Source organism: Podarcis filfolensis (assembly GCF_964270895.1).
Source record: "Podarcis filfolensis genome assembly, chromosome: 16".
Classification (NCBI taxonomy): Eukaryota; Metazoa; Chordata; class Lepidosauria; order Squamata; family Lacertidae; genus Podarcis; species Podarcis filfolensis.
In genome coordinates this window covers 3,641,358-3,661,135 of record NC_139620.1, presented here as the reverse complement: position 1 = coordinate 3,661,135, position 19,778 = coordinate 3,641,358, and the positions used below count along the sequence as shown (strand labels likewise).

The window sequence follows — 19,778 nt, the reverse complement described above, 5'->3', positions numbered from 1 at the left end:
TCGCAGGGAGGGAACCGCCAGAAGGCCCTCGGCGCTGGACCTCAGTGTCCGGGCTGGACGATGGGGGTGGACACCAGGTATAGTGGGCCGAGGCCGTTTAGGGCAGGCATAGGCAAACCCGGCCCTCCAGCTGTTTTGGGACTACAACTCCCATCATCCCTAGCTAACAGGACCGGTGGTCAGGGATGATGGAAGTTGTAGTCCCAAAAACTGCTGGAGGGCCGAGTTTGCCTATGCCTGGTTTAGGGCTTTCAAGGTCAGCACCAACACTTTGAATTGTGCTCGGAAACGTACTGGGAGCCAATGTAGGTCTTTCAAGACTGGTGTTATGTGGTCTTGGTGGCCGCTCCCAGTCACCAGTCTGGCAGCCGCATTCTTACACAGCCCAGTGCTGAGGTGGTTTTGATCTGTACCTTTGCCTGTGGGGAGGCAGGAAAGGGGAACGTCTGGGGTCTTCAGGTCTCTTGTCAGGAATCCAAGAGCATAACTGGAGAAGGACTTGGAGTCGTTTTAAAAATTAAAATGGTGGATGGTAAAAACACTGGGTGGGAATTGAATTCCCTAAACTAGATCCAAGAAAACAAAAATATTTGGGGCAGCCGTGATGAGATCCACTGAGGGATGGAGGAGCAGGAACTCCAGTGTGGGGTAGAGATACAGGATGGTACCGTGCTAAGAGAATTGGTCTAGGACTTGGGGGAGGTCAGGGTTCAAATCCCCGCTCGTCCGTGATGCTGCCTCTCTCAGCCTAGTCTGTCTCGCAGGGTAGACAAGAAAACACGCTCCCTTTTAGTGCATCAAGCAAGCAGTCTGCCTCTTCTAAAACTTCTGTATTGTCCCATCATGCCTAGTGGAAAAGAAGCAACGCCTCTTCGAAGTTCCTGCCCCTCACAGTTTTTGCAAATTTTCCCATTCTTAACACCCAATCTGCTGCCTGACTTAACCGAGGCAATTTCCCAGCCTGTTTTTGAACGATAAAAGGAATCGACTGAGTGCAGCCCAACTCAGTTTGTAAAACGGGGAGGTGCCAAAACCATTTACATCTGCTTCAAGAGGGGGGAAAAACACTCCATTATATGCTCAGAGGTACTTTATTATCACGTACTTCATTTTTAAAGAAAGGGTGGTGCTCAATAGGTCAGGTGGTGGAGAAAAGGTGAGCTTACCAAGACAGAAAGACCTGCAATATACTGTATTTTTTGCTCTATAAGACACTTTTTCCCTCCTAGCGCAGCTATCCCAGAAGCCAGAACAGGAAGAGGGATCGCTGTTTTCGCTGCGCAGCAATCCCTCTTGCTGCCTTCTGAGATTCAGAATATTTTTTTGCTTGTTTTCCTCCTCCAAAAACTAGGTGCGTCTTGTGGTCTGGTGTGTCTTATAGAGCGAAAAATACGGTATATATTAAACTACACCGTTCCAGGTAAGGGGATGTTGTAGTTCCTGAGAAAGGCTGATAGGTTATCCTTTGCTGCTGGGATGGATGTGGGGGGACCTGTGCCCCCTCCCCAAATATTGAGGGACTACAACTTCCACCAACACTGACTACATGTGATTAGAGTCCAGCCACATCTGGAGGGCCACAGATGTTCCAGATTCCAGCTTCTGTGAATGTAAATTCAGCACAGGATCCCTGATTGGTTCGTATCGCCCAGAGAAAAAGGCAACCAGCAGCGTCCAGTGGAAAAACGGTCTCTGATGTTGGCGGTAGCAACTCACCATCACGACTCGTGAGCAATTAATTCCATTTTGGCCCCCAGCACAGAATTGGCTGGATGTTCGCAACACAGTTGGCATTGGCTCAGCAAGAAATATGTACGCATCTCGCTCTTTCTCCTTAAATTATTCCCAGCCCCAGCCCCCTAAATAGTTCCAGAACCAACCGAGAAACAAGAAGAAATTGGCGCAAATGGAGAATCAAGATCCTCTGAGGGTGACTTTTGGCTGGACTCCAGGGCCTTTGGGAGGAAGAGGTGGTTGGCTGATGTAAGCATTTGCCTGGTATACAGAGGTAGACTGCTTTTGCACACAGAGGCTCGTCATCAGAGGGCATAACTTACAGATCTTCTGCTCTGCACAGACCAAGCAAGGCAGTCTGGTAATTGCCATTCATTTCAGCCTGGTGGAAGATAAAAAGGGATTTTAGAAGGCTTTGCGTAATTGAGTAAGGGGCACAGCCCACCCAGAATTAAGCACTTATAAAGCTATGGTTTTCCCAATAGTGATGTATGGAAGTGAGAGCTGGACTATAAAGAAGGCTGATCACCGAAGAATGGATGCTTTTGAATTCTGGTGCTGGAGGAGACTCTGGAGAGTCCCATGGACTGCAAGAAGATCAAACCTCTCCATTCTGAAGGAAATCAGCCCTGAGTGCTCACTGGAAGGACAGATCCTGAAGCTGAGGCTCCAAGACTTTGGCCACCTCATGAGAAGAGAAGGCTCCCTGGGAAAGACCCTGATGTTGGGAAAGATTGAGGACACAAGGAGAAGGGGACGACAGAGGACAAGATGGTGGGACAGTGTTCTCAAAGCTACCAGCATGAGTCTGACCAAACTGCGGGAGGCAGTGGAAGACATAAGTGCCTGGCGTGCTCTGGTCCAGGGGGTCACAAAGAGTCGGACACGACTCAATGACCAAACAATATCCAAAAGGGGAGATATTCTATTCCCCTCTGCTGACCTGAACATACGTATTTCTGACAAGAGAACCCTGTTAATAATCTGCATAACGGAATCCCGGTAGGATTTGACAGAAGGTCTAGCTAACTAAATATCCCATCATGGCCAAGCAGATTAATTTCATTTAAAGACACCCCCACTTTTCAGCCAAAGAAGGCTCCCTCCTCTTACACCTCACTTAAGGAAAAAAGACACAGCACAAAAGGAAAACGAATCAGGAGGGAGGAGGAAATCAGCAAACTCAAGTTCCGAGTTTGCACGTCATTTCAGGGACCGGCTGAGATGGAAAAGTTCGAGGAGGGGAAGGACCCAAAGTTGGGATGCTGATGGAGCAACCCTGGACCCCTACTCTTTCTTCCTCCATCTCTGCCCACCATCTCCGCAGTAAAGAAAGCCTGGAGCCCTTACCTGGAGGAAGGAGTAGAGGGAAATCCCATAATGCTTCCTGAACTCGGATCGGATGCTGAGCAGGTCGGTTTCGCTACGGGAAATCAGGATGCGGGCCAGAGTTCTTGGGCTGGTTTCTGGACCCTTTAAAGAGCAGACAGGTGAGGGTTAGGATATATATATTTATATTGTAGATGTCATAGCAATCTCGTGGTTTAAGAAAGCTGGGAGAGGCAGGCACAGCCACCAGGATAGGATTGCTCTTTTTCACAGGCTAGTGAATTGGGTGGGGTTATTTGCAAGGCTGTGGCGGGGGGCAAACAGCACCTTTACTGGGGATGTAAGGAGGCCTTAGGGACGCGGGTGGCGCTGTGGGTTAAACCACAGAGCCTAGGACTTGCTGATCAGAAGGTCGGCGGTTCGAATACCCACAACGGGGTGAGCTCCCGTTGTTCGATCCCAGCTCCTGCCTACCTAGCAGTTTGAAAGCACACCAGTGCAAGTAGATAAATAGGTACCGCTCTGGCGAGAAGGTAAAGGGCGTTTCCGTGCGCTGCTCTGGTTCGCCAAAAGCGGCTTAGTCCTGCTGGCCACATGACCCGGAAGCTGTACGCTGGCTCCCTCAGCCAATAAAGTGAGATGAACACAGCAACCCCAGAGTCGGTCATGACTGGACCTCATGGTCGGGGTCCCTTTACCTTTACTAAGGAGGCCTTACACACACAACCCCATTCCGTTCTTCATCTCGCCATCCGCTGCGACAAAATTATAACTTGCGCAATTAATTACACAAATGACATTGTCCTTCCGTTGTGACACCCCGCCGATTTAGGGCACAAAAGGAAACACAGTGTGACTCTAAAGGTGTTCGTATGTGCAATAAATCATGTCTCATTTGCAATCCAAAAGCAACAGCAGAGCATTCGTTTTGCGTAAAGCAATGCTCTGTCTGCAGCCGTTTTGGTGCCCAAAACGCTTTATCCAAATTCCTGGAGAAAGGGAAGGATACACTTGTGCGACAGAGCGAAAGAGAGAAATAAGGGTGGATTAATTCTCCTCACCTTAACCGCTTGGTAGAGCTTTGTGGCAAAATAGAGAGGGGTGTTTCTGAGGACGGAGACTGCAAAAGAACATGGATTTAGAATAATAATAAACCAATCGGATAACCAACATGTTCTCATATCATCTCTGAAAACCATCTTCAGTTATCTGAAGCATATCCAAAACAATACTGTATGCTTGTGAAACATGGACCACTTATAAACGCCATCTCCAACTCCTCAAAAGATTCCATCACCGGGGTCTCCGAAAAATTTTACACATCACTTGGGAAGACAGGCGAACTAATACCAGCGTACTGGAGGAAGCAAAGATCACCAGTGTTGAAGCAATGATTCTTCAACGTCAACTTCGTTGGACTGGTCATGTTGTGTGGATGCCTGATGATCGTCTCCCAAAGCAACTAGTCTATTCCAAACTTAAAAATGGAAAGCGTAATGCTGGTGGTCCACAAAAGAGGTTTAAAGACTCTCTCAAGGCAAATCTAAAACAATGTAGTATAAACACCAACAACTGGGAAACACTGGCCTGCGAGCGCTCCAGTTGGAGAACAGTCATGGGCTTTGAAGACACTCAAACTCAGGACGCAAGGGAGAAACATGCTAGGAGGAAGGCAAATCCATGCTTGGCAAATCCACACCGTGATCAACTCCCACCCAGAAACCAATGTCCCCACTGTGGAAGGACGTGTGGATCCAGAATTGGCCTCCACAGTCACTTACGGACTCATTGTTAAAACTGTGTTTATGGAAGACAATCTTACTTGGCTACGAGGGATCGCCAAAGAAGAAGAAGAACCCAAAACAAGCCAATCTTTCTTTTCTAAAATCCCCAGCTTTTCGGGCGTCTTTAACCACTGTATCGCAGGTAGAAATTCACCAACAACATTACAGCTCTGTGCTGGAGCAACTTGAACTGTTGACTTCCTCCTCCTCAACCAAACTGCTCTGGGTCATGCCCAGTTGGTTATGGGGGAGAAATCACCCCACTGTATTCTTACAACCAACCCTGCGAGGTAGACTAGGCCAACAGCGAGAGACTAGCCCACCCTGTGAGCATTTCTGTCAGAGTTGCTCCAAACCCAGGTTTCTGAGCCACTAACTATAATCTCACAGTTCCTGCTTGTTCCTGGCCAGACCTCTCTACAGAAAACATGAAATCGTCAAGGACGAGAGCGTCCCTGAGCATGTTTGGTGTGTTATTTCCTTTACGGCAGATGAGGCCAGAGTCAAGAGTAGATAGACATACACGCCCTGCTCACAAATAGATACCATTCACATGCATAGAATCAGAATTGTAGAGTCGTAAGGGACACCAGGGGGGCATCTAGTCCAACCCCTGGAATGCAGGAATCTCAACTACAGCATCCATGACAGATGGCCATCCAACCTCTGCTATAAAATCTCCAAGGAAGGAGAGTCCACCATCTGCCGAGGGAGACCGTTCCACTGTCAAACAGCTCTTACTGACAGAAAGCTCTTCCTGATGTTTAGTCGAAATCTCCTTTCTCGTCACTTGAAGCTATGGGTTCGAGTCCTCCCCTCCGGAGCAGGAGAAAACAAGCTTGCTCCCTCCTCCATGTGACAGCCCTTGAGATATTTGAAGATGGCTCTCGTATCTCCTCTCAGTCTCCTCTCTTCCAGGCTAAAGGTACCCAACTCCTTCAACCGTTCCTCATCAGGCTTGTTTTCCAGACCCTTGATCATCTTGGTCTGCACTGGGGAGCCCAGAATTGGACACAGTACAGTGGACGCTCGGGTTGTGAACGTGATCCGTGCGGGAGGCACGTTCGCAACCCGCAGCATCCGCAACCCGCAACGCCGCACCTGCGCACGTGCAGGTCGCGGTTTGGCGCTTCTGCACATGCGTAAAGCACGGTTTAGCGCTTCTGCGCATGCGCCGAAACCCGGAAGTAACCTGTTCCGGTACTTCCAGGTTTGGCGTGGTGCGAAACCCGAAATCACACAACCTGAAGTGTCTGTAACCCGAGGTATGACTGTATTCCATGTAGGGTCTGACCAAGGTATCTCTGCATTCATACACCGCCCCCCTCCAAGCACGACAGATAGAAAGGCTCTGTGGGGGGGCCACATCCAGCCCACGTCCCCTTACCTACCCAGGGTCAAGCCAGCCTCGAGGGCCTTCCCCTCTAAGTACTTCTTCATGGCTTCCTCCACCTGGAGCCCAGTCATCTTGTGGTACGAGACGAACACTGTGGGAGAAAGAAAGGATTAAGCCAGACTGCTGCTAAACATGTTAGGAATATTAGAAGCTGCCTTGTACACTCTGAAGGGGTCACCTCAAAAGCAGATTCACTGAATAATCATAGTTTAGAGGTCCCGGACCCTAAGGAAGTCAGATTATCCTCCACCAGGAACAGGGCCTTCTCAGTGGTGGCTCCGACCTGGTGGAATGCTCTGTCCCAGGAGACCAGGGCCCTGCAGGATTTAACTTCCTTCCGCAGAGCTATTCCGCCTGGCTTTCAATTTGAACTTAGCCTGATCTTTTATTCCCCTTCCTTCCCTCCCCCTCCCCTTTTTATGAAGATTACCCGCTCTGGGATCCCACAGCTAATGCTCCCCTGGTCTCCTCGCTGGCCCAAATAGGACTAATTTAGCCAGCTAGCCCTGGTGATCATCTAATGTTTATTGGATGGATTTTCCCCCTAAATTGATTTTTCAATTCTGAATTTATTGTTATTCACATTTTATACTGTATTTTATGCTGTTTTTGTTGCATCAATTAAGTGTTTTAAATTTGTTGTTAGCCACCCTGAGCCCGGTTTTCTGAACCGGGAAGGGCGGAGTATTGATAAAAAATTATTTTTATTATTATTATTTATTATGAAGGGAAGAGCCTCTGAAAAACCTATTGGCTCTGACTCAGGGGCCCATGAGAATGCCGTTTTAGTGCATTGCATAGAATGCCAGCATGGCTGAACTCAACTCCTTTCCCCAGAAACAGCAACTTGCAAGCTTTGCAAACTAGACCTTGCCTCTGTTTAGATGTTGGGGACTCCGTTCGGTTAGGATCCTGATCCACTCGCTCTCATCCAACCTGCCCAGGTCGCCGCCTCCGGGACCCGCGAGGGCCTGGAAGAACCCACAGAGACACACCACTGAACAAAACAATTGCACAGTCGAAATAAAAACAGCCTTTTTTGAAGTCGCAACAGCCCTCTCTGTCGTAACACAGGGATCAGCACTCAGTCCAGTGTCCAGGACCTATTTGAAGTGCCACATGACCTATTTAAACCAACAGGCCTTGAGCTTACAAGACATGGGGTGTAGAAGCAATCCCCAGAACATGCGCAGAGTGAAATCGGTGCCATCCAACCGCAGAGTAACCAGAGCCTGCTCCTCGCATATCTGAGGACTCAGCTACGTTAGTAAAAAAACAGCGATTTGAATGCGGTATAAACGTGCAACAGAGATGGCGCTAGAGAGCAAGGAATTTTAAAAAGTGATTTTCCATAGAGTTTCCCCCCCTTTTGTTAAAACAATCTAATTTCTGAGTTATTTATAGCAGGGGTTTCCCTGTGTTTAGATCTACTTTCAAATTAGGGATGCAACATGTGTAGGGATACAACTGAGAGGGGTAGTCTCAGTATTAAACATGAGTAAGAACAGAGCCTCATTTAAGGAGTACACCCAGTCTTAATAGAAACTGGGGAACCCTGAGGTTTAGACCCCAAAGGTCTTAATTATCTCTGATCCAGTGCAGCCGGTTTTCCCCCAACTCCATCGTTATTCATTTAACTCACACAGCTGGAATCCGAGACAAGGAAGAGCTTTTTATCAGGGCGGTTATAGAGCTGCGATTTTTAAAATCATGTCATACAGTTGCACTCATACATACAAAACAGAGCATTTGATTATGCAAAAGCATTCCTTATCGCTGCTTCGCCATCTATAATAGCACAAATGCACCTCGAATCTGCACGGGCAGCTAATTCCTTAAAGCCATATTCAGTCAGCTTGATGGGAAATTTATGAGAAATTAAACACGGAGGGAACATGGGTGGAACACATTCTTTGAAGACACGGGGAGAGTTCAGCAGCAGTGTTATGTACTGAGTTGAATAGGATCCAGAATGCAGCAGTCTGATTGGTCCTAGAACAATGCAGCAGTATGATTGGTCCGCAGGAGCCACCCAATCCAGCTCCAGATGGAAGTGAATCCACAACCTGATTGGCCTACAGGAGAATCCCAGAATTAGCCAATCACATGGGGCCCATTGTGTAAATAATGTATATAAAGCAGATATTTTGAGGGGACATTCATTCCTCCTCACCACTATGAGCTGAATAAAGAGCATGAAATCACTTTGTGACTCTGAGTATATTTCACTGGTGACGAAGGTGGGATCCCGCTGAGCTGACCGCCACACGCAGCACCGCCACCTGCCGCTCGCACCGTGTATCCAGTCTTCAGCTCCGGGACCCAAGGAACTCAGAATGGGAACCGACAGCAGCTTCTCGCCGTTCAACCCAGCACCCGGAGACCGGGAAGCATACGCCTTCCTCCTAGAAGCCAAAGGGGGTCACCGACGAAGAAGAGGGCGATATTCTTCAGCGTCTGCGGAGAGGGGACGTTTGAAATCGCCCGGGCTCTCCTTGCACCTGAAGACGTCGCTACTGTTCCATACAAAACAATAATGGAACGGCTGAAGGGGCACTTTTCGCCACAGCCCTCAGTGGTGGCTCGTCGAAATGCCTTCTACGCAAAGCGGCAAGCCCCTGGGGAAACCATAACTGGGTTTGTGACCTCTCTCCGCCAAGCCGCCCGGTTCTGCAACTTCTCAGAGCTGGAGAACATGCTTCGGGACCGCCTCGTCGGTGGCCTGAAGGATGAGAAGCTGCAACGACGCCTCTACGCTAAGAAGGACCTAACGTTCCAGGTCGCTCTGGAGGAGGCCCTGGCAACGGAAGCTGCCAAGAGGTCGACGCAAGAGGCACGGCCGAGCCTGCCGTCCCAACCGAGGGTCCACCACGAAGACCTCACCGACGACTCAGGATCCGACAGGGAGGAGGTGCACCGAGTACAGCAGCGCACCCAAGCAGCACAGACCAATCACTGCTGCATTTTGGATCCTATTCAACTCAGTACATAACAGGCAGGATCAGGCCCAAACCTTGTTGTGTATCCTGATCCGTTTGGCCTTTATGAACCATGGGGTAATCTCGTTTTCAACAGAATAGAGACGCTCTCTACAGGGCTTGCATGCATCAGAGAGATCATGGAGTCTGAATAATCTCCATTTCCAGACTTGGACGTCTCACCTGCGTATCTTGCCGTATCAAGACATAGTCAATGACCCCGGAGTACCTTTCACGGTTGCCCTGGGAGAAAGCAGAAAATCAGACGTCAATGACATTGGCTGTGGGCTGGCAGTCCTTGAGTTGGATCCAAATTAACTACGCTTTACTCCTCCCATCACAACCGAAACAACTTAAACTAGCTGTTTCTAAGCCGCTCTCTCGATTTCAGTGGGTCTAGAGAATGGCCAACTTAAGGCTCAAACCACACTTCCGCTTTCCCCCCAGGAAAACCCGATCCTTACTGCTGAATCGGAGCGGGCCTAAGGAAGTCAGATTATCCTCCACCAGGAACAGGGCCTTCTCAGTGGTGGCTCCGACCTGGTGGAATGCTCTGTCCCAGGAGACCAGGGCCCTGCAGGATTTAACCTCCTTCCGCAGGGCCTGTAAGACAGAGCTATTCCGCCTGGCTTTCAATTTCAACTTAGCCTGATCTTTTATTCCCCTTCCTTCCCTTTTTATGAAGATTACCCGTTCTGGGATCCCACAGCTAATTCTCCCCTGCTCTCCTCGCTGGCCCAAATAGACTAATTTAGCCAGCTAGCCCTGGTGATCATCTAATGTTTATTGGATGGATTTCCCCCCTAAATTGATTTTTGAATTTATTGTTATTCACGGTTTATATTGTATTTTATGCTGGTTTTTTGTTGCATCAATTAAGTGTTTTAAATTTGTTGTTAGCTGCCCTGAGCCCAGTTTTCTGAACTGCGAAGGGCGGGGTATAAATAAAAATTTATTATTATTATTATTAAATGTCCATTGGGTTTTCTCCCGACTGATGTTTGCTCCGATTTATTGGTAAAACAGCAGGGCAAAGGCAAAACTGCTCAGACCCCTAGTGTCCAATCTCACATTCTTGCTAAGACGCAGGTAATGGCAGCATCAGGGTCCACATGTTCAACAGAAGCAGATTGTATTTGGAGTAGACAATGAGGACTAGCCACTTACCCGCTTTTATTTTCAGAGCCGCTGTTTTCCCAGAATGTTTTTACAAATTGGGCGCGTGAGAAGCCTGAAATCTGCCGTGCGCCCCACTTAAAATATTTCCAACAGAGCTCTCACCAGATTTTTTTTCTTTTTAATGGGCCATTTTAATTGCATGCAGATAAGCTGACTGGTTTCAACTGCATGGGGTGAAAACAGCAGCTCAGAAACCTGGAGCCTGCTTCCTAGAACCGAAACAGAGGTGATGACGGCATGTTGCTTTAAAGTTTAGAGAATATATTTGCTCCTCTGCTTGGAAGGCAGATTCCATTCCTAAAACAGCCCTTCCCAATGCAGATTGCCGTAATTGCATTTTGATAATTTGATTAGGTCCACTGTTGTTGTTTTTAAATGACTTCTCAGTTGCTGATTTTTAAAGGAATACTTTATACTAGTTATATCATCGCTTAGTTTTATCATTATTATTATTAAGTGGTACATAAATTTTGCTTATAAGGCCATCTCACCATCCTGGGCCTCTCTGGATATTTCAGACTCAGCCTCATGAAGTAAGTTGTCTTAAACTGTTTTTAATATTGTGTTTTTATATTGGAGCCCACCCTGGGACCTTACAGTGAAGGGCAGGTAAATAATAATAATAATAATAGGCCAAAACTTCTGGAGGGCACAAGGTTGATGCTTTAATACATTAAAATATTTTTAAAATACAAAAAAACCCTTAATATGCTTCCTGATTAATTAAAGGCTTTGTTGGGGGAAATCCGAAACCCCAAATATTTTTGAAGTAAATCACACGTCTCCTAACCCTTCCTCCTCCATTTTTTTAAAAAAAAATTTTTAGGTGATTTTGAAAAAATATTGCATACAGAATGGCTTTTCCTCTGAAAAGCGGGCTAAATTTGCATCTATAACAGAAGCCAGCACGTGTTTTTTACACATATTTTCCAGCATAGCATCTCACGAACATCAAATCAGATCTTTGGCTATCACAGCCTAAGACTTCCTTCAACCCCGTCTAATGGTTTTCTAAAATCATTTCCAATTCTGCATTTCATTGCTATAATTATTGCTATGTCTGAATCCTTATTTGGCCCCTCATTGACCTCAAAGAGACAAATGCCCTAAGTGCCTCTGAATGGTCCTTTTTCCCCACTTTTACCTTGATCAAGGCATCCAGGAGACCCTGAAGGAAGTCGCTGGTTTTCGAAGCGATGTCCTTCTCAAGGTCCAAACTGAAATCTAGGCACAGTGGAGGAAACAATTTTGGATTAAAGAGAAATGGTTTTACCCAGATCTGACAGGCTTTTGGGAGTTAAGCAACGCCATTAGGATTTTAAGCAGGAACAAAAACTGTGAGACCTATTTCTCTCTTTTCTGTTTTGTGCTGTTTTTTTTTTTTTTAATGACCTCATTTTTATATGCGGACTTGAGGGGCTTGTTTATGTTAACAGGATGGGGTCTAAAAGGATGCTCGGACAAACAAACAAACAAAAAAAAACCCCCACATTTAAACACAAGCACATCCAAGGCAGCTTACATCAGTTAAAAATAATACGAAGTGCTTCTTTAAATAATCAGCTTTACAAAAAAAAAAAAAGTCCATGATGCCATCTTGTGGCGGCGAGTTCTGCAGGTTAACAATGCATTGTGCAAAGGATGACTTGCTTTCCCCCTGTCCTGAAATCTGCAGCCTATCGGCTTAATGCAAGGGTCAGCAAATTTTTTCAGCAGGGGGCCAGTCCACTGTCCCTCAGAACTTGTGGGGGGCCGGACTATATTTTGAAGGAAAAAATGAACGGATTCCTATGCCCCACAAATAACCCAGAGATGCATTTTAAATAAAGGCACACATTCTTCTCATGTAAAAACACCAGGCAGGCCCCACAAATAATCCAGAGATGCATTTTAAATAAAAGGACACATTCTACTCAAGGAAAAAACACACTGATTGCCGGACCGGATTGAGAAGGCGATTGGGCCAGATCCAGCCCCCAGGCCTTAGTTTGCCTACCCATGCTTTAGGTTCTCATTCACAACCACTCATATTTCTAGGTGAAAAACAGAGAGAGAGAGAGAGAGAGAGAAATTCACACCAGGCTAGAATTAATATTTTTACTCATCCATTCAAAGCATTTTTTAACCCGCTGCTCACTGCTGGAAAAGCCTTCCAGGTCAGCTTGGAAGCATGAAGGAATAAGACAGGCACGGCACAAAAGGAAAAGCGATTGGGAGGGAGGAGGAAAAAGCAACGTGGTGCAGCAGTGGCAGCAGCATGCAGGCCCATTTTACATCTGTGGAACACCGAGGCTCAGAGCTCTCCTACAGTTCGAGCCGAGTCAAGAAAGGCTTTCTGGTCTACTGAGAAAGACTTCGCAGCCTGCTGGCAATCTACCAATTTCCCCTTTTCGGGGGTGGGGGGGGTGGGAGGTTTGTGAGGGAAGAGGCATACCAGTAGCAGATCCTTTGCATCCCAGAAGCTCCTTCCCTCAAGAAGGAGAAAAACACACTGATTCCCAGACCATCCACAGGCCAGATTTAGAAGGCGATTGGGCTGGATCCGGCCCCCATGGCTTAATGATTTGGGGATTCTCAGAAAGCATGAATAACTCTCCAATTTCTCCAAACCAGGTACATCCACAATCCTCCACTCTTAGCTGTCTTTTAAAAGACAGGGGGAAGAAAGTGTATCATTTTAAATTTCATTCCTTGACTTTACCATGCTTGTAGCAACCCAGGATCTCCCGGAGTTGCTGGCTGGTTCGGGTGGAGAGGATTTCGAGAAGCGTATCTGCCTCCAGGCCCTGAAAAGAGGAAGGGCGTTTGTTGAGTAACCTTAGCAGCTTAAGTGTGGCAACACTTGAGAAGGCGAGGGAGCTCAAGAGCAGCAGGAGGGCGGAGAGGAGGAGGCGATGCGGTCAGCTTCCAAGCTGCTAAGTATTTTTTTTATTTATTTCATAAAATGCAAATATTGATTTTTAAAAAAATAAAATACACACCCTCAAAGCCGTTTGCAAAAAAAAAAGTTAATGAATAAAGTCACTCCTAAGAAAGATTAGCAACAATTATTTAAGATTTCCCAAAACTTAAAACAGCAAGAGACTAAAACCAGATTAAAATCCTGGGTAGGTTAAGCAAGCTTGCCCTCTCCTCTTGCTCTTGGATGGTGCGGGATGGAGAAGGTTGTGGTTGCCTAGCAACCGCATCTCAACTCAGACCCTGGTCCACGCGTAGGACCAGGAGGAAAAGACCCGGCAAAGCCATAGTCCAATGCGTGGAGCACCTGCTTTCTTGCATGCCAAAGGTCCTGGGTTCAAATCTGGAATCTCCCTGCTGGACAGCTGCTGCCAGTCAGTGTAGACAACACTGAATTAGATGGGCAAGTGGTCTTATAAATAGAAAGCAGCCCCTGATTTGAATTGGCCCTTTAAAAATGAGGACTAGAATCTTACTTTCTGTTTACAGGAAGCTCAGTGAGAGAGCACCTGCTTTGTATGTAGAAGGTGCCAGGTTCAATTGTTAAGTTGTGGGCGAACATATCCGATGACACAGCGATTCTTCCAAAGCAGCTCTTTATTTGTAAGCTGGAACAGAACTGAACTGAGGAGCTCAGTCAGCCTGCTTATATAGAGATCCAGAACAATGTAACTGTTGCTATTTTCTATAACAAGCCAATCACTGAACGTCACTTTCGATCCTTCATTTGCATAACTATCTACAGTATCCCCCTGCTGGCCCAGGGTGAGACTTCAGTACATAACATCAATCTTCCCATTCCCTGGGCATCTCCAGGTGGGACTACGAAATGCTCCTTCCTTGAAAGCCTGGGGAGCTGCTGCCAGTCCGTGTGGGCAATGCAGGGCTAGGTGCACAAATGGCCTGACTGAGCAAGACAGGGACCGATGGCCGTACCTTAAGGGCCAGGTTGATTTCATGAGCATCAAACTGAGCTGCCGGCTTCAGCAGACCCGTGATGACGCCCTCTAGGTGCCCGGAAAATGCCGCTTCCAGAGTTTTCAGGAGGTCCTGAGGGGGGAGAAATAGAAATGCATTAGGAGGAGGATTAAAACCATCTCTGAACAGTCTTCAAGGGCTGCTCCAGGCAAAGTGCATTGCAGTGGACTATGCCGACTGTTACAAAGGCAATAACTACTATGGTCAGTGAGGACGCGGGTGGTGCTGTGGGTTAAACCACAGAGCCTAGGACTTGCCAATCAGAAGGTCAGCAGTTCGAATCCCCGTGACGGGGTGAGCTCCCGTTGCTCGGTCCCTGCTCCTGCCCACTGGGGACATCAAGTGCAAGTAGATAAATAGGTACCGCTCCGGCGGGAAGGTAAGCGGCGTTTCCATGCACTGCTCTGGTTCACCAGAAGCGGCTTAGTCATGCTGGTCACATGACCCGGAAGCTGTACGCTGGCTCCCTTGGCCAGTAAAGCGAGATGAGCGCGCAACCCCAGAGTCGGCCACAACTGGACCTAACGGTCAGGGGTACCTTTACCTTTTACTATGGTCAGTACATTTCTGGGCACAGTTCAAAGTGTTGGTGCTGACCTTTAAAGCCCTAAACGGCATCAGCCCAGTATACCATCTTCACCCACATCGTTCAGCCCGGACACTGAGGTCCAGCTCCGAGGGCCTTCTGGCGGTTCCCTCCCTGTGAGAAGTGAGGTTACAGGGAACCAGGCAGAGGGCCTTTTCGGTGGTGGCGCCTGCCCTGTGGAATGCCCTCCCTTTAGATGTCAAGGAGATAAACAACTATCTGACTTTTAGAAGACATGTGAAGGCAGCCCTGTTTAGGGAAGTTTTTAATGTCTGATCTTTTATCGTGTTTTTAATATTCTGTTGGCAGCCACCCAGAGTGGCTGGGGAAACCCAGCCAGATGGGTGGGGTATAAATAAATAAATAAATGATGATGATGATGATGATGATGATGATGATGATGATGGCTGGTAAAGTCAAGATGGGCCAAAGCTGGCAAACTAGCCAAAGTTTATAGAAAGCTGGCACTCTGATGGACATTTGAAGGGTCAGTTTGAAACCCGCCTAATATAGGATTCCCTTCCCCCCCAAAAAAAACTCTAGATCTAACAGGGTTTGCTCCTTCCCATCCTCACCTGTTTCGTGAAATTCAGGAACTCTTCAGCAATTTGCTGCCTCTGTTCATTGCTCCTGTTGGTCAGTAGGTCAATGACGGTTACATATTCAACACCTGTCACGAAGGATAGCAAACTTAGAGGCTAACCACTAAACCATGGTTCTCTGTATGTGTTCTTCACATATATAAATCCCCCCCTTTCAATTCTGTAACAGGAGAAGTCACATTTATGAATCAAACACGTATATATAACCACACACTTTATACAAAGGGGATCTGTCGGTTTGCATCCCACTTTTTCAGCCGGCGTCTCCTACGTGGTGCCATTCGTAAGATGCCAGGGGTTACGGGTTTGAGTCCTGACGTGCATCGATTAAAACTCAGCTGAATGTGACGCTGTCAGACTGTACAGAGGGCAGCGGCTCACATTCAGTTCCTTTCTCATTGAGAGAAAAAGTTCATTGAGCGACCTTCAGTCAAATCGCTACTTCTGAGGTTAACCTACCTCACAGGGCTGTTCTGTGCGAAATACATATATACAGGAAAAAACCAGCAAGGACACAACACACGAACACCACCACTGTGATTTGTTACCTTTCCCACTGACGGCGTCAAGGAGAGTTTGGACATCTTTTTCCACCTCAAAGTTCAGGTGGGGTCTGATCGTCCCCAGAGTGCCCCAAACAGCTGTCTAGAGCAAAATAAGACAGAGATGGAACGGTCACCAGAAACTCCGAAATCTTCATGATTCGGCGAGTGCCAAGCCAAGCGCTCACCTTATCCGTAAGGGGCAGGTGCCTGAGGATTTCGTTGACCAAGGATCGTCTCTCGACTCCGTTCACCAGCGACATCCTGCGCCCGCAGCTGCCAAATCTGAGCTTCCGAAAACAACAGACAGGGGGGCTGTTATCGCAAGCTACACAGCACAGAGAGATCCCACCTGATCTCTGTGTCTGAGACGGAGGAATCTGGACACTTACTAAGGTTTGAGCTTGAGAAAGCTCTGTCATAACACTAGTGAAGCTGAATGTGCGGAGTTAAACTGCGGAACTCTCTGCCACTGGAGCTGATAATGGCCACCAAGTTGGATGGCTTTAAAAGAGGACTGGGAAAAATTCCTGGAGGATACTAGCCGCAATACATGGAGAAAAGTGTTTCTCCACCTGGTGGGAATGTAAAAAAGTTAAAAACTTCTGGGAAATGATATATAATGAGATGAAAAAGATGTTGAAATATACATTTATTAAGAAACCAGAAGCATTTTTACTTGGCATTGTAGGAGATGATATAAATAGACAGGATTGTAAGTTGTTTTTATATGCAATGACAGCAGCAAGAATATTATTGGCACAAAATGGAAGCAAGAAGAACTACCGATGAAAGAAGAATGGAGGATGAAGTTGATGGACTATGCAGAACTAGATAAATTAACAGGAAGGATTCAAAACCTGCGGGACCAGAGATTCTTAGAAGACTGGAGTAAATATATGAATTATTTGAAAAGTAATTGTGATGAACAGATTATGCTAGTTAGGACTGCAAGAAGTTTTGTAAGGTGGATTATTTGAAATACTGCAAGAAAGACTATGAAGAGAATTATTAGTTAAGGATAATTAAATGTAATATAGAAATTAAGAAATGCAGAATAAGTGATAAAGAACGGAAAATCATCAGTGGTGTTGACGGAAATCTAAAATATTGTATAAGATGAGAATAAATGTATAACTGTTGGGACTGATATGTTAAAAAAATCAATTAAAATGTATATAAAAGAAAGAAAGAACAGTGTTTCTCCCTTGAAACAGAATGAGTCATGGACACTCAACTGTGCTGAGTGTTAGAAGAGTCAAGGTAGATTTACCTTGTGGTTAATCAAACCACATTAATTTCAAATGAAAATCTAAACATCTTTTTCAGTTCGTTATAGATATCTTCCCAGAATCCCACTATCTCTTTGCACTCCCACCACATGTGTAGAATCCTTTCTCCTAGGTATCATGTCGGAGGAAATAAAAAGAACAGTCAGACCAATATTTATGTATGCAACTACAGCGGCAAGGTCATCGATTGCCAAAAATTGGAAAAGCAGCAGCATCCCACCTAAAACAGACTGGTTATCTAAAATGATGGAATACTTCCATATTGCCAAACTAACAGGGAGGATAAGCGATACAAAAAGTGAATAAGGAGCGGACTATCTTTAAGGACTACATCAAAATTTATGTGGAAAAAGTAGAATTTCTGACAGAAACTAAATGAATCCAGAATACAATTAGAGTGAAAGGAGAGTAAAGTCAAGATAGAAGAAGAGATTACAGAAGTAATGAAATGCATTTAAGCTAGTTGGAAAAATAAAGTAGCGTAACAAGAACGGCTGGAAGTCAAGTCACTTGGTGGGTGTCCGTGTGGGGTTGGTGTGTTGATATGTATAGTATAGGTAGGTATTATATAATGTAGGTATGTTTTATGTTATGAAAATAAGGTAGCGTGTTGTGTATGTGTATTCTGTAAATGTATATGTATGTGTTTTATATGTTAATAAAATTTAAATAATAATAATAATAAAACCACATTAATTTATCTCACTTGCAGAATCCGAGACCAGGGAGAAGAGTTGGTGGAAGAAGATTGGAAGAAATTTAAAATTTATTTACAGAAGCACTGTAAAATGTATGAATGTGGATGATATTGAAATAAAAGGAAGAGGTTCTAGTAACAAGAGATAAAAATTGGGAACTATAAATTTGGGAGATAAAATATTTGGACAAAGTAGTACGATATGAATTTGCTGAGCTAATTGTTAAAGAGGGATACAAAAAAGGGAGCTGTGAGGAAGTCAGGAAAATAAGTTAATCAAAGATGAATAACTAGAAAAGAGTGATTTGTGTCTATCTTATGTTATTTGTGGTGTGTTGACTGTCTTTTTTGTGTGTGTGAAAGATTGTAGTGTTGTGTTTCGTATTTTTGTGTGTTTTTATTGTATTATGTTTGGTTGTATCTTTTTATTGTTAAACCTAATAAAATATTATTATAAAAAAAATAATAATTTATCTCACTTGCAAACCCTCAAGAGATCCTTTGGGACAACTGCCTAAGGTCTCACTGAGGAGGAATATGGTTTGAGACTCATCCACTTCCGGAAATTTCCTCCCCCTTCCTCTCTCATTTCTGACTTCAGGATCAGTTTGAGAAATAGTCCATTCATTCCATCAGCCTGCCTTAAACTGAACCCCAGATCCTAGGTAGGGTTGCCAACTTTCTAAAGCCTCCTGACTCCTGTGGTCACCCTATGGGACCCCTGACCATTAGGTCCAGTCGCGGACGACTCTGGGGTTGTGGTGCTCATCTCGCATGTGGCCAGCAGGACTAAGCCGCTTCTGGCGAACCAGAGCAGCGCACGGAAACGCTGTTTACCTTCCCGCCGGAGCGGTACCTATTTATCTACTTGCACTTTGATGTGCTTTCGAACTGCTAGGTGGACAGGAGCAGGGACCGAGCCGCGGGGATTCGAACCGCCGACCTACAGATCGGCAAGTCCTAAGCTCTGTGGTTTAACCCCCAGCGCCACTGTGTCCCTATGATGTTAAACAGCAGGAATTAAGCAGGTGAGACCTTTTCCCAGAGTGGAGGCAGTTTGGGTAAAAGCTTCACTCTCCCAGTCTTCTATGCATCAAGCAGATCACAAAGGCAGAGGAGCGGGACTGGTCTTTAAAAGTTGGCAACTCCCAAATGGGACTCCCCTCCAAAAAAAACCCCACGTCTGAAGAACGTACCTGGCTGTTTTTTGTGTCTCTCTCCCGGACAGCAGCAAGTGCCTTGTCCTACGTGAGCGGGTGGCAGTGACAAGTCACCTCCACCCAGGCACCCTGAGGGAGGGCCTCAGCCGACCAGCCCGCGATAAGTGGATGAAGGAAAAACCAGTCTGGTCTGTAGCTCTCAAGCCAAGAAGTCTGTGCCTTTCGCAAGGCAGGCTGCCAAGTATCTTAATTCCTTTCTATCCCTGGCGGGGCTGCAACCAGGAACTGGAGCATCAGGAATAAAAAATGACGTCCTTCTGAGACGTGAGCCCAAACCTGACAGGTGAGGGAACAGGTGATGAGCAGGATGGGTGTCTAAAGTGGAATAATAATAATAATAAAATTTATTTATACCCTGCCCTCCCCAGCCAAGACCAGGCTCAGGGCGGCTAACGCCAGGTATAAAAACAATTGATTAAAATACAACTTAAAAGCAAGATTAAAATGCAACATTAAAATGCAGCCTCATTTCAGTAGAAACTCAAATCAAAAACTTTTGGGGG

The 19,778-nt window shown here is 46.1% G+C and overlaps 1 protein-coding gene across 3 annotated transcripts; it reads right to left on the bottom strand.

Annotated features, from left to right (window-relative positions):
* Window positions 1-1,072: 1,072 nt before the first annotated feature.
* Window positions 1,073-19,427, bottom strand: ANXA9 (annexin A9). 3 transcript variants are annotated; one of them, XR_014542666.1, is made up of 13 exons: window positions 19,252-19,417; window positions 16,255-16,356; window positions 16,073-16,169; window positions 15,498-15,592; window positions 14,295-14,408; window positions 13,102-13,186; window positions 11,545-11,624; window positions 9,405-9,464; window positions 7,118-7,214; window positions 6,239-6,334; window positions 3,782-4,183; window positions 3,085-3,413; window positions 1,073-2,116 (listed from the first exon to the last, which is right to left on the bottom strand). XR_014542666.1 is itself a non-coding variant. In XM_083591466.1 (13 exons), the coding sequence occupies exons 2-13, from the start codon at window positions 16,327-16,329 to the stop codon at window positions 2,054-2,056; spliced, it is 1,044 nt and encodes a 347-aa protein (XP_083447592.1). In that variant the 5' UTR covers window positions 16,330-16,351; window positions 19,252-19,427; the 3' UTR covers window positions 1,073-2,053. The 3 variants fall into 3 exon arrangements, 2 of the variants coding, with proteins under 2 accessions (XP_083447592.1, XP_083447591.1); XM_083591466.1 differs by having other exon boundaries at window positions 3,085-3,207; window positions 4,125-4,183; window positions 16,255-16,351; window positions 19,252-19,427; XM_083591465.1 differs by having other exon boundaries at window positions 3,085-3,207; window positions 4,125-4,183; window positions 19,252-19,425.
* Window positions 19,428-19,778: the final 351 nt, after the last annotated feature.